At 42.0% G+C, this 19,070-nt stretch overlaps 1 protein-coding gene across 2 annotated transcripts in view; it reads left to right on the top strand.

Moving 5' to 3' along the window:
* INTS9 (integrator complex subunit 9) overlaps positions 1-19,070 on the top strand; it is a 68,972-nt gene that overhangs the window by 8,059 nt on the left and 41,843 nt on the right. For both annotated transcript variants that reach the window (XM_052692153.1, XM_052692164.1), the window contains exons 4-8: positions 1,825-1,887; positions 4,989-5,128; positions 6,749-6,835; positions 11,556-11,676; positions 13,661-13,795. In XM_052692153.1, the coding sequence (XP_052548113.1) occupies positions 1,825-1,887; positions 4,989-5,128; positions 6,749-6,835; positions 11,556-11,676; positions 13,661-13,795 (546 nt within the window). The remainder of the gene's footprint in view (positions 1-1,824; positions 1,888-4,988; positions 5,129-6,748; positions 6,836-11,555; positions 11,677-13,660; positions 13,796-19,070) is intronic.

Below are 19,070 nucleotides of genomic sequence, written 5' to 3' on the forward strand. Positions count from 1 at the left end.
AAATGCAGAAATCATCAGTTTGCATGTTTTTCTGTTTCACTGAGCTACATAAATAACAGTACTTTAACTTGTAGAGTGTCTCTTAGTCAACTGCCTCGCTTTTATGACAGTAAAGCTCCATAACTAACTTGTAAATGAGGTTGTTATCATTCCCCTTTTTTAGACAGGAAAACTACCGGTGAATGGTTTGGCCATGGGAGGTCTCTCATGGGAGGTCACAGAGGAAGAGCTTTGGCTTCACCTGTGTTCTGCCATTGGACATAGAAGGGAGGATTTCATCTCCAGCCTCCTAATTCTAAGACACAGGATCGACTCAAATATGAGAGATGGTTTTTTCCTTTTTTTTTTCCCCCTTCTTTTCATGGCAGTAGTTTTATAATGAGAATTTTTCTGGGCTTCAACCGAAACTAGGCACTGCTGCATCCAGCTGGATCTGCCATAGGGGAACAATGAACACAAAAATATGTCAGATGCTGGTAAAATAGACAGGCGCTTTTCAAATGTGTGCAGCAATAGATATTGGTAGAGAAAATACTGTTTTAATAGATTGTTCTCCAACTGCATGAACATTAAAGGAAAATGGTAATAATAGCCCCTTTTGTAGGGGACTTCTGGGCTGATCTGATTCCTGCAGGTGAGAAAGCTGAAGATCATAGATTTAAGACCTGAGTTTTCTTCTCATGGGAGACAAAAGAAACTATATAGGCAGTGCTTCTGTAAGTGAAACAGTATTAGCTCTCTTCAGAGCATATGCTGACTGAGAATCACAGTTATAGATGCTCTGTGGCAGGAATGGAGTTACCCACTTCAGATTTGCTTCTCCTGAACTCATCTTTAGTCTCAGAGCCTTTGGGTTCTGTTCTGTCTGAAGAGCAAATAGGCTGTCAGTATATTTTGTAAGTGAGGTATTTACATTTCTTTGGTGCTCCTGCAGTGTGTGCTCTGGAGAATCAAACTTGCACAGTGTCAGTGGAAAACATGTGTTTAAAAATTCAAAGGCAGCATCTCTTACCTTCACCTTGACCATCGTAACTGCTTGGAATGGTAAATACTCTGACCCATGCTGGAAAAAGGCAAGGGAAGGAGTCAAAGGAGGATGTTTTATCATGTCAGGTGGACGTTCTGTTATAGCACTCTCCGGATGGCAGTTATAAAACTTACGTCCTGGAGAGGCATTGAAATTTGCTGCGATCTAGTTTTAATCATTTTGAACTCCCTTGAGATGAGGTTAGGAGACTTCTGCCACTAGATGTAATTGCTCATTCGTTATTAGTTGGCAGGTGCACTGTAATTATTAAGAATTGGATTCAATTTTTAATTCTCTCAGTCTGAAGCTGGCTTAGACCACTAGCAGTGGGACGAGCAGAAGAAGCATCAGTGAGACAAAGAACAGAGAGGAAGGTTGCCTACCTCATGAGGGAGGCTGGGATTAGAGTTGAGAATGTTTCTGTTTGCTCTTTTCCATGTATAATGCTGAAGAATGTCACTTTTCATTTGACAAAAGCTTCTCATGTCACCTCTGGAAAAAGAGAAAATAGAGGACTAGAGATCCAATAGAGATAAAGAACAGAAGTGCCATGTGAAACCTGGATCCCTGGTAGGTGGTTCATCAAGTGCCCTAAATAGGGATTCATCTTCCACAAAACCAATTGAAGAAGACTTGCTTACAAAGGATGATGTCTGGAAGGGGAACAAATACAGTGTAGGAAAGGGTTGGAAATTGCCTATGATAAAGAAAAGGTTTTGAAAGTGCAAAATTCACTGTACTAGAGTAACACTGTGTTGTATTTTTGTGTCTTTTCTGTTGATGTGCTTTTCTCCCAGGAGCTGAAGGAGTGCTCTGGCCATGTGTTTGTGGATTCTGTGCCAGAGTTCTGCTTGCCAGAGGTGAGTTAATTCAAAGCCTTACTTAAAAATCAGTCAGTGTGGGAGAAATTGGCTTAATTATTGTTATTAGCAGATTCCTGCTAATTTGTTGTTACTCTGCAAATGATAATACTAAAACCCCTGTGGTCAAGTGAAGGTACCTCTATATTGAGCAGATCCACTTCTCCCGAAAGAATAAGAAAGGCTTAACTGTCCTTCGTCATTTGCCCTTTAAAGACAGTATAACTGAGCCAGACTTGATTATGTCAGAAAACATGTGCTGGTCTGGATAAGGGCAGGGGATGAAGAGGAGGAATGTCTCTGACCAGAGAGGCACAGCCTGCCTTCTGGAGCTCCCCTGAGGAGCCTGTGGTTAAGCTGCTGCGTGAAGCTGCTGGGCTGCAGTCAGTCCTGCTGTTCTCCTTCAGCAAAAGTTTCACTGCATTTTGTGCTACTCATCAGTGCCACTTTGAGCAAAGAACTGTACCTTCGTGTCCACGTAGACATAGCTGTGCAAGCTGCTGCTGCTTTAGTTGGTTTGGCCAAGAATATGTGCCATTTTACAAAAACAAAACAAAAAGGAAAGGAAAGCAAGGCTATTGAAAGTGTTTGAATTAACTGGGTTTACCTCTCTGTAGGAGAGCTGAAAAAAAGAAAAAGGGGAGCGGAGAGTGGGGAGGATGAATGATTGTGAATAGTCTGAGAACAGTATCCTCTTTCCTCAGCTGTGTTCAGGCTGTGATAGCATCAGTTCTTTCATTTCATGTTGGGATTGCTTTTGGGCAGGGATTTTTTTTTTTTTTTTCTCCTTTCTGCCTGGTCTTGTTGATGAACTGCAAATCTGTTTTAGAAGATTGCTGTCAGCTTGCTAGGTTACTAGCAATGGTGTTTATGCCTGTTGACACCATGAAACCCACCTCAGAGCTCCTGACTCATGTAATCTTGATTCTTGAAAGTAAGGTGGCAGCTCTGATGCTGGTTTTGGGGAACAGTATCAGCAGATCTCTGTGCAATTGCTGTTTTTCCCCAACAGGAAGAAACATAGTTCACTCACCAAAACAACCCAAAATGATACAGATGGGGGGGAGGGGGAGGGTCCTGGAGAAGAACGGGGATCTAGAAAGCGTCTATGTGGCAGAAAGTGCCATTATGTTCCAGATTTTGGGAAGATAGAGTGCAGTTTGAATTCCCTTTGGAATTGAGGCCATACATAGGAATGATTCCCTGCTGGGATTTAAAGTGCTTCAGCTCACCTTTCTGATTACTTTATTGGGCTGGAAAATACCCCCATCTCCAAAATGGCTGTTGGGGAGCTGCAGCTCTACTATGCCAGTGCCATCACTGCATGTAACCATTTTCCAGCAGTCCGTGTAACAAGAAGATGGCAACCAGCTGCACATGTCAACATTTTAGGGGCTGTACAAATATCCTTTCAAATGCTTCAGCTCCTCAGGTTCCCAGCAGATGCCAAGTGCTTGAAGGGAAAACTAGGATAGTGACACACAGCACTCTTCTCTAGCTTTACGTGCTGCCTTGTCTGCAGGAGCATGGCCTGCAGGCACATCATAAAGTAGAAATGTTGCTGGTGCTTGGCAGCATAAGGTAAGAAGGAGCTTGTGTGAAAAAGGCTTTGTCCTCCTCTCGTTCCACACCGCTACTTTTGAAGGAAGTTGTCTGCAAAAGCAGTTAGTTTCAGAATCTCACTATCACTTCCAGGAACACCATTGCCAAAGAAAGCCGAATTTTGAACGTAGTCCAGAAGCCACAAGGTGATAAGAGGCTGTCTCAGCAGCAGAGTGCGCTTCCACATGTCAGAGTGCTGCCCTTTCTTTGCTTGGCAACCTTCTGATCTCTCTCACTTCACATTCAAGAAACATTTTTAAATCTCTTCTCCTCATAGGTGCTTTTACTGAGATTGCTGTGAATCCCAGGGAAGATTCTACTTTGTTTTGGTTTTGACACCCTTTGCATCCTATTAGTAAATGCTTCTAGGATGCTGAAATATGGGACACTTAAGCTTGGAAAATGGTAGTCTGTATCTTCTATCCCCCCATGGCTTGCTGGGCTGGGATTCAGCTCAGGCCTGGAGTGACTCCCCATTTGATTCTCTGTAATCTAGACACAGCTGAAAACCAAACCATGAAGGAGCAGCTTGGTAGGAGCAGGCATCAGCAGACTCTTTGATACCGTGCAGTGTATTTTTGCCTGGCAAGCACTGTAAAATAAAAGGTGTCCTGTCATGAATTGGAGGACGGCGTTCACTTACTGTGCTTAGATTGGAGATTGTGCTCTAAAATCAGCTGTGATCATGGATTGAAACCTTGAATGCTTAGTTGTGAGTTAAGCAGCTTGTCACCAGAACACCATGTCAGCCCCCTGAAAAGACAAGTGACCTACTTTCCTGCCATTTTTATTCAAATTGCTGGACCAAGCCTTGTGATCAGATAATATGTGCTTGATGAGTGTTGAATTCCATTAGCTGCTCTATAATAACTGAGTTAGAGGTCATATATCTTGTAAATTTCTGGCTTGACACCATTTGTGTTATAGCATTACCAGTAAATATTTCTAATTAAAATTCCTTTAACAATGTGTGAAATCTTCTCCTTTCACTCTCTGAACTGCTGTCTTAACTGTCGCATCAAAACAAATTAGACCCACCCATCTGTTTTGTAGTATCATCTGAGTGAGCTTGATCTCTAGCTGTAGAAAATGTGGATGATGAAGATGTCAAGCATTTAGTCTGGGAAAATATATATAAATTATTGTAAGCATATGAATAAATACACTGTACATTCATCTCTCTCCTGGGTTGCTGTACCACATGCAGCATAGAAAATATGAGATCCACTGATAAATTGTTAGTGAGGAAGTGGCAGTGGTTGGACAGCCATCATTCCTCAGTAAGGAGGTGCAGCCATCAGTTCTTTGGTAAGTGTAATCATGCTTCTCCTCGCAGCAGCCATTTTGTTACATGAAAGGCAAACGCAGGACCTGCTTTCCTTTTTAGATCAGAAAAGGGAGTAATTATAGAGAGACTTTTAATAAATCCAAGTTTTCCTGTCATTGCTTAAACTGTGTGAAAGCGTTACGTGTCGCTTATCTCTTTCCTCTGTTTTCAGACTGAGCTGCTTGACCTCTCCACGGTGGATGTAATCTTGATCTCAAACTATCACTGCATGATGGCATTGCCCTATATCACAGAGTACACGGGATTCACTGGAACGGTGTATGCCACTGAGCCCACTGTTCAAATTGGCAGGTAAAAAGCCCCTTGATATCCTCTGCTCCTCTTTCATCACTGCTAAGGGAAAGGTGTAAAGGATAATATGGGTGAAGGAGCAGTGTCTAAAGTTCTGAAGAGGCTCTTAGGCAGTAGCTGAATACCAGCCAAGTCCTTAGTGCTGAAAATGTGTTAACTCAGTGTTTCCCAAACTCTGGAACTGCCTGTCATTTACAGCAGATGTCTTGTGTTGAGTCCAGGCAGATGTAGAATAGCAGATCTTGGGTGGACAGAGATACCTTGAGCAGCAGTTACCGTATAGCCTGCTTCAAACCTTCAAGAACCACCATCAAAGATCTTTCTTGTCCTCTCTGCTCCCCTTAAACAAAAGAGAAGTCACCAATGTTTTAATAAATGCCATTAAGATTACGGCCTTGTAGTTTTTCAGCATTTGAGATTCATACCAGTCTCTACTCCGTGGAAGGGAATTCAAGCAGGCTTCATTTCAAATGACAGTTGAGATTCTCTCATAAGCTCCTAACTCTAAAGAGAAGCAGAGAGAAAAGCAGCAGAATTATGAGACAAGTAGAAAATTCAAGGTGTTCCCATGCTGTCAAAAAGTTAGCATTTGATTGTCCGATTTGGTAGTACTTTCTTCCAAAGTTTGTTGATCAAATAGGTCAATCCCAGCAAGTAAAGGCTGCAGCTTTCTTCCTGGACGTTATAACTGCAGTTGTGCTGTGTGCATTTCTCATGCAGAGCAGCTGCCATGTTCAATAGTTAGAAATCAGATTAGACCATGATTTCTGAGCTTCTGCTGTAAGCACTTCAGGGCAGGAACCTTTGTCTATTAACTTTCCACACCAAAGTACAAACTTTCCACACCAGAATAATTCTCCCTTTGTTTAAAAACAAAAGCTAAAGGCTCTTGACTGAGAAAGGAATTGCGTAAGTATGAACTAGTAGTAGATCTCTGGGCTCTTGCTGGCCCATAGCTGAAGATGACAAGCATAGGCTTGTTGGAGGGTAGACTCTGGTATGGTTCTCACCATCCCAAGTAAATCAGGATACTGTTCTGCAGTTAAATCTGCCATTTCCTGCCTTCAAAGGAAAGTGTGCGTACAACTGAAATGCTGCTTAGTTTGGGGCAGTGAAATCCGTATTAACAGTTTGTAATGACTGATGTTTTTCTGTGTCAAATACTGAACTGTGCATTTGTAGATGAGGAGGGTTCCCTCTGATGATGTGCTTGACTTCTCAAAGTGGTGAACAGACAGATATCAGCTGATATGTTTTCTTAATATATTTTGTCTCATTCCCTGTGGCAAGCAGGCAGTAATGTAGAAGTCATCTTGTATAGCAAGAGATTTGGGAGTTCCTCTTGCCCTTCTCCCTTCCCAATAACCCCTAACCCAGTAGGCCAGATCCTTTTACTGTTGTAATCAGTCAGCTAGAATTGGACTAGCAGAAATTTGGTGTACACAGCAGCAAAACAGGTGTAGCATTGATAATTGCTGCAATGCCTCTGGGGGAAGAAGCCTTCTTTAAAACCGTTTGACGGTGTTACAATTCATGTGATATCTTGGAGCGATTTGGGACAAATCAGGTGATGTCTTACCTGAAAGGCTGCAGTTCCAATAACTTCGTTACCGTTTTCAGACTTCTCATGGAAGAACTGGTGAATTCCATTGAACGTGTGCCAAAGGCTCAGTCTGCCTCCATGTGGAAGAACAAGGAGGTACAGAGGTAAGGAACAAGCCATCTGGGAAGGGTGATTGTCCTAAAACACTAAAACTCTAACCAAACTTTAGCATTAAGTGTAAAGATTGGTCAGCTGCCACCATTCGAGGTTTGATTTGCTGATGCCACTAAGCAGCAAGAGCAATTAGGTGGTGTACAGGAACTCCACAAGCTTGATTCTTGGTAGAAGACTTGGTAAGGCACATGCCTCCCCTATCTCCCTTCATGTATAATGGTAGATAAAAATGGAGGATTTTTGTGTTAGCAACATAAGAAGTTGATGAAATTAGCAAGCTGTTTAAACTTATTAATGTAGTGTTGGAGTGGTTTTAATTTAAAATGATATTTGTGCTCGTGTTTGCCAAAAGGCTAAGAAAGTAGGCAGTGAACTGTTGGAAGTGACTGGGAGCAAAGCACAGTGCAGTGCCATCTTTCCTCCCAGGTTGCAGCCTCTTTCACACTTGAACAACAAAAAGACTTTGGTTTTTTCCACTGTTCTAGAGTTCAGAAACAAATTGAAGAAACAGATTGGAAACTCAAGCCCTGTTACTCCATCTATATAAAAAAAAACCAGTATGCTCAAAATTGAGACTTGAGGTGTTCAAAATTCTACCTCCAGAATTTAGGGAGTGTCTGTTATCTGAAAGTTTTCCTAATAGTTTACTAATAGCAGCCAATGCTTTCTTTGGAAGTGAAGATAACTTTAGGTGCACAACATGTTCTACAGAGGAAATAGTTTTGTTGCTAGCACATCTTAACTTTCTTTAACCAAATCTGTATTTATTTTTAAACGGTGCTTTGTGCATTTTAAATGATCTCTCATTTTCTATTCTTAATTCTTAATGCGGTGTGATTTAAGAGTTTACTAAAAATGAATTATTTCCCGAGTTGTAAAAGTAGCATTTCAATATCACAAAGCAAGGAAATTAAAAATCCAAATTAACATATGCTTGGCTGTATAGTACACTCCCCTGCTGAGCATAGGAGCAGTCTTATCTCAGCAGAGTAACTCACATTTCTGAAGGAGGCAAGCAAAACAACAGTGTAAAACAAAACCAAAGATAAGGTTGATAAGGATTTTGTCCTGCTTGAGGTACACTCTCCTTAGAGTGGTGTCTTTTAATTCTGAAGTCTGCTGGCCTGAGTAGGATGACTCCTGAGGCTCGCAGTTGTGTGATGAAAGAGGGCTGGAGCCATTATTCTCGTCACACCAGTGCCTGTGTTTTGTATGCATGGTTTAAAGGAGGATCATATATCTTAGAGCTCATTTCATGTCACTTTCCTGGTGGTTGTATTTTAGAAAAAGTGCTGGCTAGCACTTTACACACTGTTGACTATTCCAGAAGAGCACTCGGAGATGTGATCTTTGTTCTGATTCAGCTGCCACAGGAAAAGTATCTTTTTGTCTCCCATTGCTCAGGAAGTGCCCTAACATCCACAGTTCCTCCTTTCTGCTGTCAAGTAGCTGTTACAATGAGGTAGCAGTGGAGGTGGGAGAGAAGTCCAAGAGCCCACCCCTAGGAGAGACTGGACCAACCCTTCTTTGCCCCTTACAGGATCTCTGCTGACCCCATAGCACTGCCATAGCATGATGTCTTGCAGGGATCCTCAATCAGACATCAGGTTCCCCAACTTTTAGAGATAAAATATACACTTCTTCCAAATACAAGCCAGAGGCAGAGCAAAGAAATGACATAAGGAGGATAACCAAGTGTAACTGGCAGCCCTGCAGCTGTTAAAAATCTTCCTATTCTAAACTCAGCCTTGAGGCTGGTAGAAGCCAGTGGTTTCTGTGAGCTAGAACAAGATAGATCTAAATTCTCTTTCCAATTGAGCCTGCCTGTACTATGTTTCCCTTCTTCACCTCCCTATGCCTCTGCTAAATGGAACTCCTACCCACCATAATGGCTAACAGGGGCTTAATTAATGTTTGCAAGATGTTTTGAGATTCCTGATAGTGAGTGTTGTGCAAGCATGAATAGAACTGATTATTATAGCATGTGAGCAAAGATCCACAGATCCACAAAATAATACCTGGCTAATTGCACATGCAGGGTTAGACTGACATCCATTATTTAAGAAAATGTGATCCTTGGTGTTTTGTTTTTAAAACAAAACAACAACAACTCTTGGCTGTTGCTTGAAGGGAGTACTTATGACTTCTGAGTCTAATTTTTCAGGCTGATCAATCAAACTGCTTTACAGTTCAGCTAGTTCTACTCTGAACAATTAGAATAAAACACAGAGTATTATCATCTTCATTAGATTAAGCATTGAAGCATTTTAAATGCAAATGCTGTGTAAAATATAATAAGTTCATTATTGCAACTTACATTTTGCCATTATCTGATCCAGTCCAAACTAATTGCCCAGCCAGTTCTATTGCCATTGGTTTTTGTTTGAAATGAGCAGTCTGGTGGAAGCTCTCTACATGCTCAGGCAGGTTAATTGTCCTGCTGATTAGGATTCAAGGGGCTAAGCAGGAAATTTGCCTTATGAAAGACATTTTGGTGACTACTTACTACTTCTCTTATATCTTTCTAAAAGTGTCTGAAACAGAGTATTCCTGAAAGAGGGCAGCAGACCACAGGGGCGCTCTTCTGATCTGTGCAGATGCCCAGTTAAGAATACAAGGCCCTGAGCTATTCAGGCATGATTTTTTTTTTTTTAATGCTGAGGACCAGATCATGCTGCTTCACAGTACCTCCCTGTTCATGGCTGTAGGTTGTCTGTTCCTGGATCTGCCCATGTACATCTGGTTGTTACGAGGTGATCTGAACAGGATGTTACTGCAGTGCATGGTGGAAGGAAGGGATGCCATTCAGAGGGATCTCAGCAGGCTGGAAAGGTGGGCCTGGATGAACCCGATGAGGTTCAACACAGCAAAGTGCAGAGTTTGGCACTTGGGCTGGAGGAATCCCAGGCATCCGTACAGACTGGAAGGAGCGGTCCTTGAGAGCAGCCCTGTGGGGAAGGACCTGGGGGTCCTGATGGATGAAAAGTTTAACATGAGCCAGCAGTGTGCATTGCAGCTGGAAAGCAAATGGTGTCCTGGGCTCCATCAGCAGAGGAGTGGCCAGCAGGGACAGGGAGGTGATTGTCCCTCTCTACTCTGCTCTTGTGAGGCCCCATCTTGCGTCCAGGTCTGGAGATTCCTGATCCTTGAGATTCCTCCCAACCCTGGCCATTCTGTGTTTCTGTAGTGTTAATAGCTTCACTCACAGCTTTAAAATATCCTCCAGGAATGGGTACAGATTTTAGAAATGAGGTGACAGGTTGAATGCAAGCAGGGGCACATCTGAGGAACCAGGAAAGAATGAAACAGCTTGGAGACTGGTCCCCACTGGTCTCTGTTAGGAGTCAGAGCATATTTACAATGGAGCCACAGAGTCAAGGCTAATAGGAACTAGCTTCTATCAGCAAGGACAATTCCCCACTTTTCTCCATTACCTGGAGATACATTCTCCCCTTCCCAGAAGAGAAGCTCCTGAAAGCATCCAGCACTAAATGCTTCTTATGGTAGGTTAAAGGCTTTTACAGGCAATTTGCTTCAGTGCAGTGGTGGACAACTATCCACGTTGTTTGGCCTTCTGTTGCTTATGACTTCCCAAAAAAGACCTTGAACGCTTTGTTTGTTTCCTTAAGCGCAGCATGCTTTCAGCCAGCAAGTGCTGGAATTACACTTATCACACTAGACCTATACAGCAGGCTTGGCAAGAGCTGGTCTTAATCCTTTCTTCACTATCTTAAATTATGGAGGAGTTCAGTGACCTGGTAGATATAACAATAAATTAAATTCTTTTAAACAAATTGATCAAAGAAACTTCACCAATTTCCATAAATCTTTGGAAATTGGTTTGAATTAGCCTTTGATTTAGCATTGGTTTAATATACAAAAAAAAAAGATTCCTATTCTTCTTATGCATTTGGCAGCTGTGCTGCTTCCTGCCTCAGTTCATGTTGCTAAGGAAGATTTATTTCCCAGAAGTTAGCCATCTCTCTTACAGCCCGTGACATTTCAGTTCACTTCTTCCCTTGACAATGCTGTCCAGCTAACTTGCAGTGTCTGTGAATAGCAGGATGGATGGATTTTTTTTCTTTGGTGTAAAACATCTTGAATACTTCCGTGTGGGGGATCTCAAAGTGCTCTGCAGTGTCAGCTGATGTACTGTTGCCAGTATGCTCTGAGGGTGAGCAGGGTATCTGAGTTGAAGGCAAAGAATCTGAAGTGCAGGGACACGTGTTCCTGTAGGACAGTGGTGTCAAAAGTGAGAGCAGAGCCAGTGTTGGTTCATGTTCTGGTGCTGGTATTTGAATCACAAGTTTGGAGCTTACTTTTGATTTTCAAATTCTTAGTTTTAGAACTGGGTTATGCAGTGTAGACACTGATGGAAGTCACCTCTACCAATTCTAGTAGTGCATTTCATGTTGACATCCTTCATTGGTGGCAAAAACAACACTGGAGTTGTTATAACACCTTCACCACGGCTACTTTGAAGAAGGCTAGATAGGATCGATAATGAGAAAGCTGAAGGTGAGGTAAAATGGACAGCATGATTCTACTTCTCAACGTGCAGGAAGTCTTGCTCCTCCCTTTGAAGCACTGCACACATTTAAAAGAAAAAGGAGGAAGGAAAAAGAGAAAATTGAATCTGTAGGGATATGGATGTGAATAGTGATCCATCAGGAAGTTCTGAAAATGCCCAGACCCTTTTGACCTTTGCAGATTGCTACCAGCCCCTCTGAAAGATGCAGTGGAGGTGTCAATGTGGAGGAAGTGCTACACCATGCCCGAAGTGAATGCTGCTCTCAGTAAGATCCAGCTGGTGGGATATTCCCAGAAAATTGTGAGTATCAGCAGAGCTTTCCTCAGGTCAATATTAACAGCTTGTTGCTTTCCAGCTTTCTCCCTGCAAAAGCCTGAGAAATGCCCTTCTTTTTCTATTTTTCTTGTAGATCCTGTTAAAGATCTAGTTACTCTGACCTGAGAAAGTAAGGCAAGATTGTATATTATTGAAATGCACCCTGGTCTGTCTCCCAGGAAGGGTTGTTGTTTGTTGAAAATTAAGAGTATCCATTTGTCTCTCCTGTTCCTCAGGGGAGGCCAATTTTAAGGCATACCTGTGAATTTAGAATTGATGTCTGGCCCACTGAGAGCTTGGAGGATGTACCAAATGAATGTATCCTCTCTGTCTGTAAGCCACATCCCCTTCTGAGTTACTGTATCTCACTTCTGGGAATCTTTTTGAGTGCTTTAGCCTCTGCTTTCTTTTACAGAGCAAATTAGGGATTGTAAACAAAACCTAATGGTTCAACCTGAACTTCAGACACTCCTTTCCAAAGGTTCTCAGCTAAGGTTTGTTGTATCTGATGCTGTTAACTGTAATCCAGTGTAGTTTGTAGAATGAACTGGGCCAACAGTTCAGTAGTCTGCAATACACTCTTATGGGCAGCGTGTGCACCCTGATGCCTGTATTGTTGCACACCAACATGAGGTAAAAAGGTGGATTATAGCAAATTGTATACCCAGATTTTTTATTTGCTCCTTTTTCTTTACCGAAGGGCCACTGAAGTTCAGAAACCGTTTGCATGTAAGACAGTCTGAAGCAATAACCAGTTCAGCTAGGAACTAAATTGGATGGGTTTGGGTTTGTGTGGTGCTGCATTACAGCTGGTGAGAAAAGACCTTGAGCCATCACTAACCTGGGTGCTGATGTAAATAACAGCTGCATTTTTGTCTAGCCACCAGACAGGTTGAGTGTACTTGGAATTCCTCAGTGTTAATGGGTAATTACTCTTCACTTTTGACTGTCTTCACAGTATGAATGGATCTCACCAAGTTTTAGATCTGTACCTCTCAGCCAATCATTCTTTTATAGTTCCTGGGACAGGGGGAAGAAACGTTCCTAGAGCATCTTTTATCTCTTCCCAAAGATGTTTAAAACAGTGAAAGCCTAATTAGTCAGCTAACCCCAAATGTGGCAACAGCAAGAATGGTTTGTTGTCCATTACAAAGTCAGAGGAATGAAGACCTTGTTTTGAGAGGCCAAATACGTATTGGGATACTAGAAAAATCATTAGTATTGCATGAATGCTTGTTCTATTATTCAGTAACCAGAAAGTACAACACATCAGTGAGGTATACATGGAGGCTTATTTTCCTTTCTCCAAACAATTCTAACACATTGCTGTGTACAGAGAGCAATAAACTTTCTAATAACACCTGGAAATGAGACAATTGACAGGTTGCTTGTGCTGAAGCTGAAATTTGGACTGAGTTTGAAGGGAGTTCTTAAATCACCAGCAGATAGCATTTAAAAAAAAAAAAGTGATTGGTAAAATTGTAAAGTGATTTTGTCTTTAAATATACGCTTCATACAGCAAAATCTGTGAGTCAAACAGACTTTTATATCAGTACATAACAAGTTATGATGCCCTTCCTTCTCTCCTGCTGGTCTGTATTGATAAAATTAGCCCAAGGGAGTATAAAGTTTTCAAAGATCTAAAGCTCCTACAAAGTTCCTCAGTACATCAAAGCCAGATGGACCACAATTAGTTCCTCCGGTGAGAATTATGTTGCAGTGTGAACTCAGTTACTGGAGAATTAACCTGGAAGAGAGACCTGATGAAGACTACCTCAGGAGAAGTTTTTCTCAGAGCTTGTGTTCTGTTAGACCTGGGGAAATTAAAACAGCAGGCATAAGACAAATACCAGCTTCATAAAGGCCGTGAAAGCAGCACTAGTTTGAGTTGTTATCACTGATGATAAAATAACCTGTTCTCATTTCTCTCGGGCTCTCTCAAGTTAATTTCTCTTCCTGTGTGTTTCAGGAGTTGTTTGGTGCTGTGCAGGTCACCCCTCTCAGCTCAGGCTACGCGCTTGGAAGTTCCAATTGGATTATCCAGTCGCACTATGAAAAGGTTTCCTATGTTTCAGGATCTTCTCTGCTTACAACACATCCTCAGGTACAATCACTTTAGAAACCAATCAACATAGAAAAGCCAAGAGAAGGGCTCACTCTGCTGAGATCAGGCATAGTGTGGAAACTGTACAGATGTACCTCTGTTAATAATTGGCTGTACTTTGGTCGTTAGGAAGACATACCACCCAGATAAGGAGGCATTTAGTAGAGAAGGACAGCTAAAATTCTTTATTTTTGATTTGGTGTTAACCTACTTTCTGCTATGAAATTCTCCATCACCTTAAGTAGGAAAATTCCAGCAGAGTTAAACAACAGACCATTAGTGACTCTCAGTAAAATATGGATTCTTTTTCAGGAGTCTTTACAGACAGTTCGCAGACTGCTTCTATATCACTTCTGAAACATCCTTCCTTGGGAGAAATGATAGCTTACTGGCTGCCAACATTTCCACCCTGCTCTGCTGAGGGCAAAGTCTTTATAGTGCTGTAGATGTAATTTCCAGTAAATTAATTCTCTCTAGATCCATAAATTCTTCGTGCAAAGAATAGCTTGAAGTTTGCAGTACTGCGTGCTTCAGAAGTTGTCAAAATACTTGAAAGCAGTATTAGCATGAGGTATTTAAAAATAATTTAGAAAATGTGTCAGGTTCATGATCAGTAAGTAATTTCCCCCAAGGTGAGTATCTTCTAAAGAGCCTTGCTTCTGAGCACCCTTCCTTTAAAAGCTTGATCTCAAGAATTGAACAGCTACAATACATCGTGTGTCTGTACTTACCTGCGCACAGTGCGTCAGGGTCTCTCTTTTTTCATCATCTGCCTCATCCTGGCCTGGACAATGTTCTTTTGAGACCTTCTGCTGAAGGAACACGAGCAGTATTTAACAAAGCATGCATGTAAAACTTCTGTGAGGAGAAACTTTGATCTATGAGGGCCAACCAGGGGATCAGGCTTAGCTAGCATGGGTTCATGAAGGGCAAGTCTTGCTTGACCAATCTCATCACCTTCTATGATTGGGTGCCTCACCTGGCAGATGAGGGAAAGGCTGTTGATGTTGTCTTCCTAGACTTCAGCAAAGTCTTTGACACTGTCTCCCATAGTGCTGGAGAAAGAGCAGCTCATGGCTTGGGCAGGTACATTCTTTGCTGGGTAAAGAACTGCAGGGACGGGCCCAGAAAGTGGTGGTGAATGGAGTCAAATCCAGTTTGTGGCTGGTCACGAGTGGTGCTCCCCAGGGTTTGGTATTGAGGCCTGTGTTGTTCAATGTGTTTGTTGATGACCTGGATGAGGGCGTTGAGTGCACCCTCAGTCAATTTTCAGGTGAGGAGGTTGGGAAGAAGTGTCAGTGTGCCTGGGGGTAGGAAGGACCTACAGAGGGATCTGGATGGGCTGGATAGCTGCATGGAGGATTGAAGTTGAACAAGACCAAGTGCTGGGTCCTGCACTTTGACTACAACAACCCAGGCACCACTACAGGCTACAGGAGTGTGGTTTAGTGGGAAATATTGGTGATAGGTGGATGGTTGGACTGGGTGATCTTAGAGGTCTTTTCCAACCGTGGTGATTCTGTGATTCCATGGTTCTATAGGAAGTGGTTTGGACTGGACTGTTCATTCTATGTTCTATTCTATACCAACACTATTTCTTAGACCAAATGGTAGATGAGAGCCTCATTTTATTTTATGTTTTTAGCATACAGTCCATTGCACTTTGCATTATTTTTTCCCTAACTCGTAATTTGAAGGAGTAGCTCATGAAGTAATTGAGAATGCGTTCAGATTGTCCTTTTCTTGTTATTTACCACATCACAAATGTTACAAGGAATCAGATCACTTTTGTACCCAGAGAAGTTACAGAGTGGTCAATGGCTTGATGTCCAGATGGAGATCAGTGACAAGTGATGTCCCTCAGGGACAGGTGCTCTTTAACATCTTCATCAATGACATTGACAGCCACAGCAAGTGCACTTTCAGCGAGTTTGCAGGTGACACAAAGCTGAGTGGTGTGGTGGACATCTCAAGGGACTGGATGTGCCATTCAGACACACCTAGACTAGCTGAGCAGTGGGCCCAGGTGAATCTCATGAGGCTCAATAAATCCAAGTGAAAGGTCTTGCAACTGAGTCTTGGCAACCCGTGCATCAGTGCAGTGCGGAGGTTGTAAGGACAGAGCACAGCCCTGCCGAAAAGAACCTGGGTGTACAGCTGGATGGCAGCTGAATGTGAGCCAGCACTGTGCCCTTGCATCCCAGAAAGCCAACTGTATCCTGGGCTGCATCGAGAGCAGCGTGGCCAGCAGGGTGAGGGAGAGGGATCATGTCTCTTTACCCTGCACTGGTGAGATCTGACCTGGAGTACTGCATCCAAATGTGGAGTCCTCACTACGTGGATGTGTTGGAACACGTCCAGAGGGGGGCCACGAAAATGATCCCAGGAATGGAAGGCCTCTCCTATTAGAACAGGCTGAAAGAGCAGAGGCTGTGCAGCTTGGAGAAAAGAAGGCTGCAGGGAGACAGAGCAGCCTTTCAATAGCTAAAGGGAGGCTTTAAGAAAAGAGGAGAGCAGACTGTTTAGCAGGACCTATTGTCATAGGACAAGGAGAAAGAGTTTTGAATTAAAAGAGAGAAGATTTATTCCTCTCTTCCTTCCAGTTTAATTTCTTTACATTAAGACTGGTGGGGCACTGGCACAGATTGCACAGAGAGGTGGTGGGTGCCCTGTCCTTGGAGACACTCATGGTCAGGCTGGATGGGGCTCTGAGCAATCTGATCTAGCAGATTTCCCTATTAATTGCAGGACAGTTGGGCTAGATAACCTTGAAACGTTCCTTCCAACTCAAACTATTCTGTGATTCTATGATCATTTGCATTTCAGGTATCATTGTTATGTATGTTCTTCCAGATGGCTGTTGAAGACAGCAGATAGATTTTGACTTAATATTAATCCTCATAAACACCACTATGAGCACCTAGAACATGATAATTCTATAATGGCTAGTAGTTTTTGAGACCTGCCAACCAGCTATTCATCTGTTTGACACGTTTGACAGATAATATATAGTAATAACAATATCTTTGTTGGCACAAAGCCTAAATTTTGTTCAATAATCCAACGGTTTTTCATCAAAATGAAAAGTTGTTTTTCTGACCTCTATAGAATCGTGGTGAGCAGTCAGTGAAACTCCAGTGTATGAATGCAGTCACTGCATTTTGTTGTCAGTTGTTTTTTTTTAAAGATGCCCTGTTAATCAACATGCTTATGTAAAAACATATCCTGGCTTTTGGAGTCACATTGAAGTCTTAGCACGTTTCCAGTCATTTGGAACTCCCTTCATAGTTATTAAAAAATAGGATAATGTGACCAGGCTTTCATCGGTGATTTGTTTAGGATGAGAGGACACAGCTTATTTGGGCATATTGATGGGACAAAGCTGCTTCCTCTTTACACCTTCTCTATTATACGCAATAGTAGCCTTGGAAGCATTTCCTTCTCTCAGTATGCAGATGAGGATAATCTCACTTGAAGGAAACACTGGACCCCACCATCCTTCCCTTGTGTCCTCCCTCCTGCCAGCACTGGGATTTAAGAGCTGTCGTGTAGGAGTTAGCAGTGCAAGTAGGAATTAGATGCCATGGGGAGGGAACAGGATTGCTTTTTTAGTATAAATTACATCTTACAGTTTTCTTGAAGTTTTAAGTTACATATAGATTATATCTGTAATCTACAGAGTTATGTTACGTCTGAGAGTTAGCTCTGACACCATTAATTGTTCCCTTTACTTCTGTGTTCTGGCAAATGGTCTCTATTGGAAGTGTTGCCTCACCGTCTGCTGAGTCTAGAATTGACACCATTGCCTGCTGGCACCAAAGTGGAGAACTGGAGTTGACAGCACAGGTTCAGACGTGTCACTAAAAGCCTTTTAAGGCGTATTCTTTACATTAACCCACAAAAATCGATGCAAGCCCTTTCAGTGCAATAGCAGCTGGAATTATGTGTATCTAATACGGCATAATCGTTATGTACATTATCACAAGCAGATTCAATATTATTTTTTATTGCATTATTGGCATTTCATTTTTGTGGACACGCTATGGAGTGTCAAAGATTGTGATAAATCTAATGTAGTTGGTCTGGTCCAGCAAGGTGGTGCACAGTGTAAACTTCTATTGAAATTGGTATGAAACTCCCCTGCATGTTCATGGGAGCAAGATCTTAACTAATTAGGAATGGTGTTGAGGGACAGTGAGCAAAGCAACTAACTGTGCAGTGATCTTTGGAGTTCAGCAGAGGAGAGATCTTTGTCAGTCTCTTCTGGTAGAAGGATAGAAATCTTTCCTGGTGGGTGAGAACAGCGAGAGTCCATCAAGAATAAGTAACCATATAATACCATGCAGGTGGCTGCAGTTGCCTTCCTTTGTTTGAGTAGTAGCTGAGGGAGATGTATCCCAGTCCAGAGTGAGGCTAAAATTTAACTTTTCCCCATAGCCATACTTTGCCTGCAAGTGGTTTTTGTCTCTTCAGGATTGAATTATGCTGAATGTTGAGTATCAAGAATATATATAGTTCAGTATAAGGTCACACAAAAATGATTTCTGAATTTTTAGTGTATGTTTTCTAATAGACAAAAGTGGGCATACATTTTGCATCCCCCTTTAATGAAATGCTAGTATAAAATAACTCATATGATCAGCCTTGGTGAAGAATTGTGCACCTCTATGCACAGTCAAAGTAGAAGCAATGTTTGCTTGAACATAACACCTGCCAGTGGCCAAATCAGCACAGTATTTCTTTGGGCTATCAAATCATTGATACTTCTGCTACATCTGAGGGCCACAGGATTGGCAGTGCAAGGTAACTCATCTGTCCTCAGGAAAAAGGCATGGCATGGATAGAAAGTGTGCAACGTGATGCTTTTGATAACCACCCTCAGTGCTTCAACCACAGCATGGGATTGTATCTGTGACCATAGGCAATCAGTACAACACGCACAGCAAGGCCAGCGGTTGTTGCCCAGTGAAGATATGAATCTCAGTTGACATAGTTTAGCCTCTAGCACAGTCTTTGAAGAGAGATACAGGATAAAGCTGCAGTGCTAGTGCAGTTCATGTGTGGAAAGTGATAAGGCATGTTATAAGGCAGTGATAAGTCCACTGACTTTAGAAAATACTTGTATGTTTGGCTTGATTTTTATAGCTACAGTAAAAAGTTAGGATATATCAGTAAATATTTATAAATTAAAATTAAAAATTAAATTAAATTTAAATTAAATTAAAAATTAAATTTAAAAATTAAATTAAAAATTATTTAACACTAATAAATTTTA

This window comes from Tympanuchus pallidicinctus, unplaced genomic scaffold (assembly GCF_026119805.1).
Source record: "Tympanuchus pallidicinctus isolate F22 unplaced genomic scaffold, pur_lepc_1.0 scaffold1, whole genome shotgun sequence".
NCBI classification, from domain to species: Eukaryota; Metazoa; Chordata; class Aves; order Galliformes; family Phasianidae; genus Tympanuchus; species Tympanuchus pallidicinctus.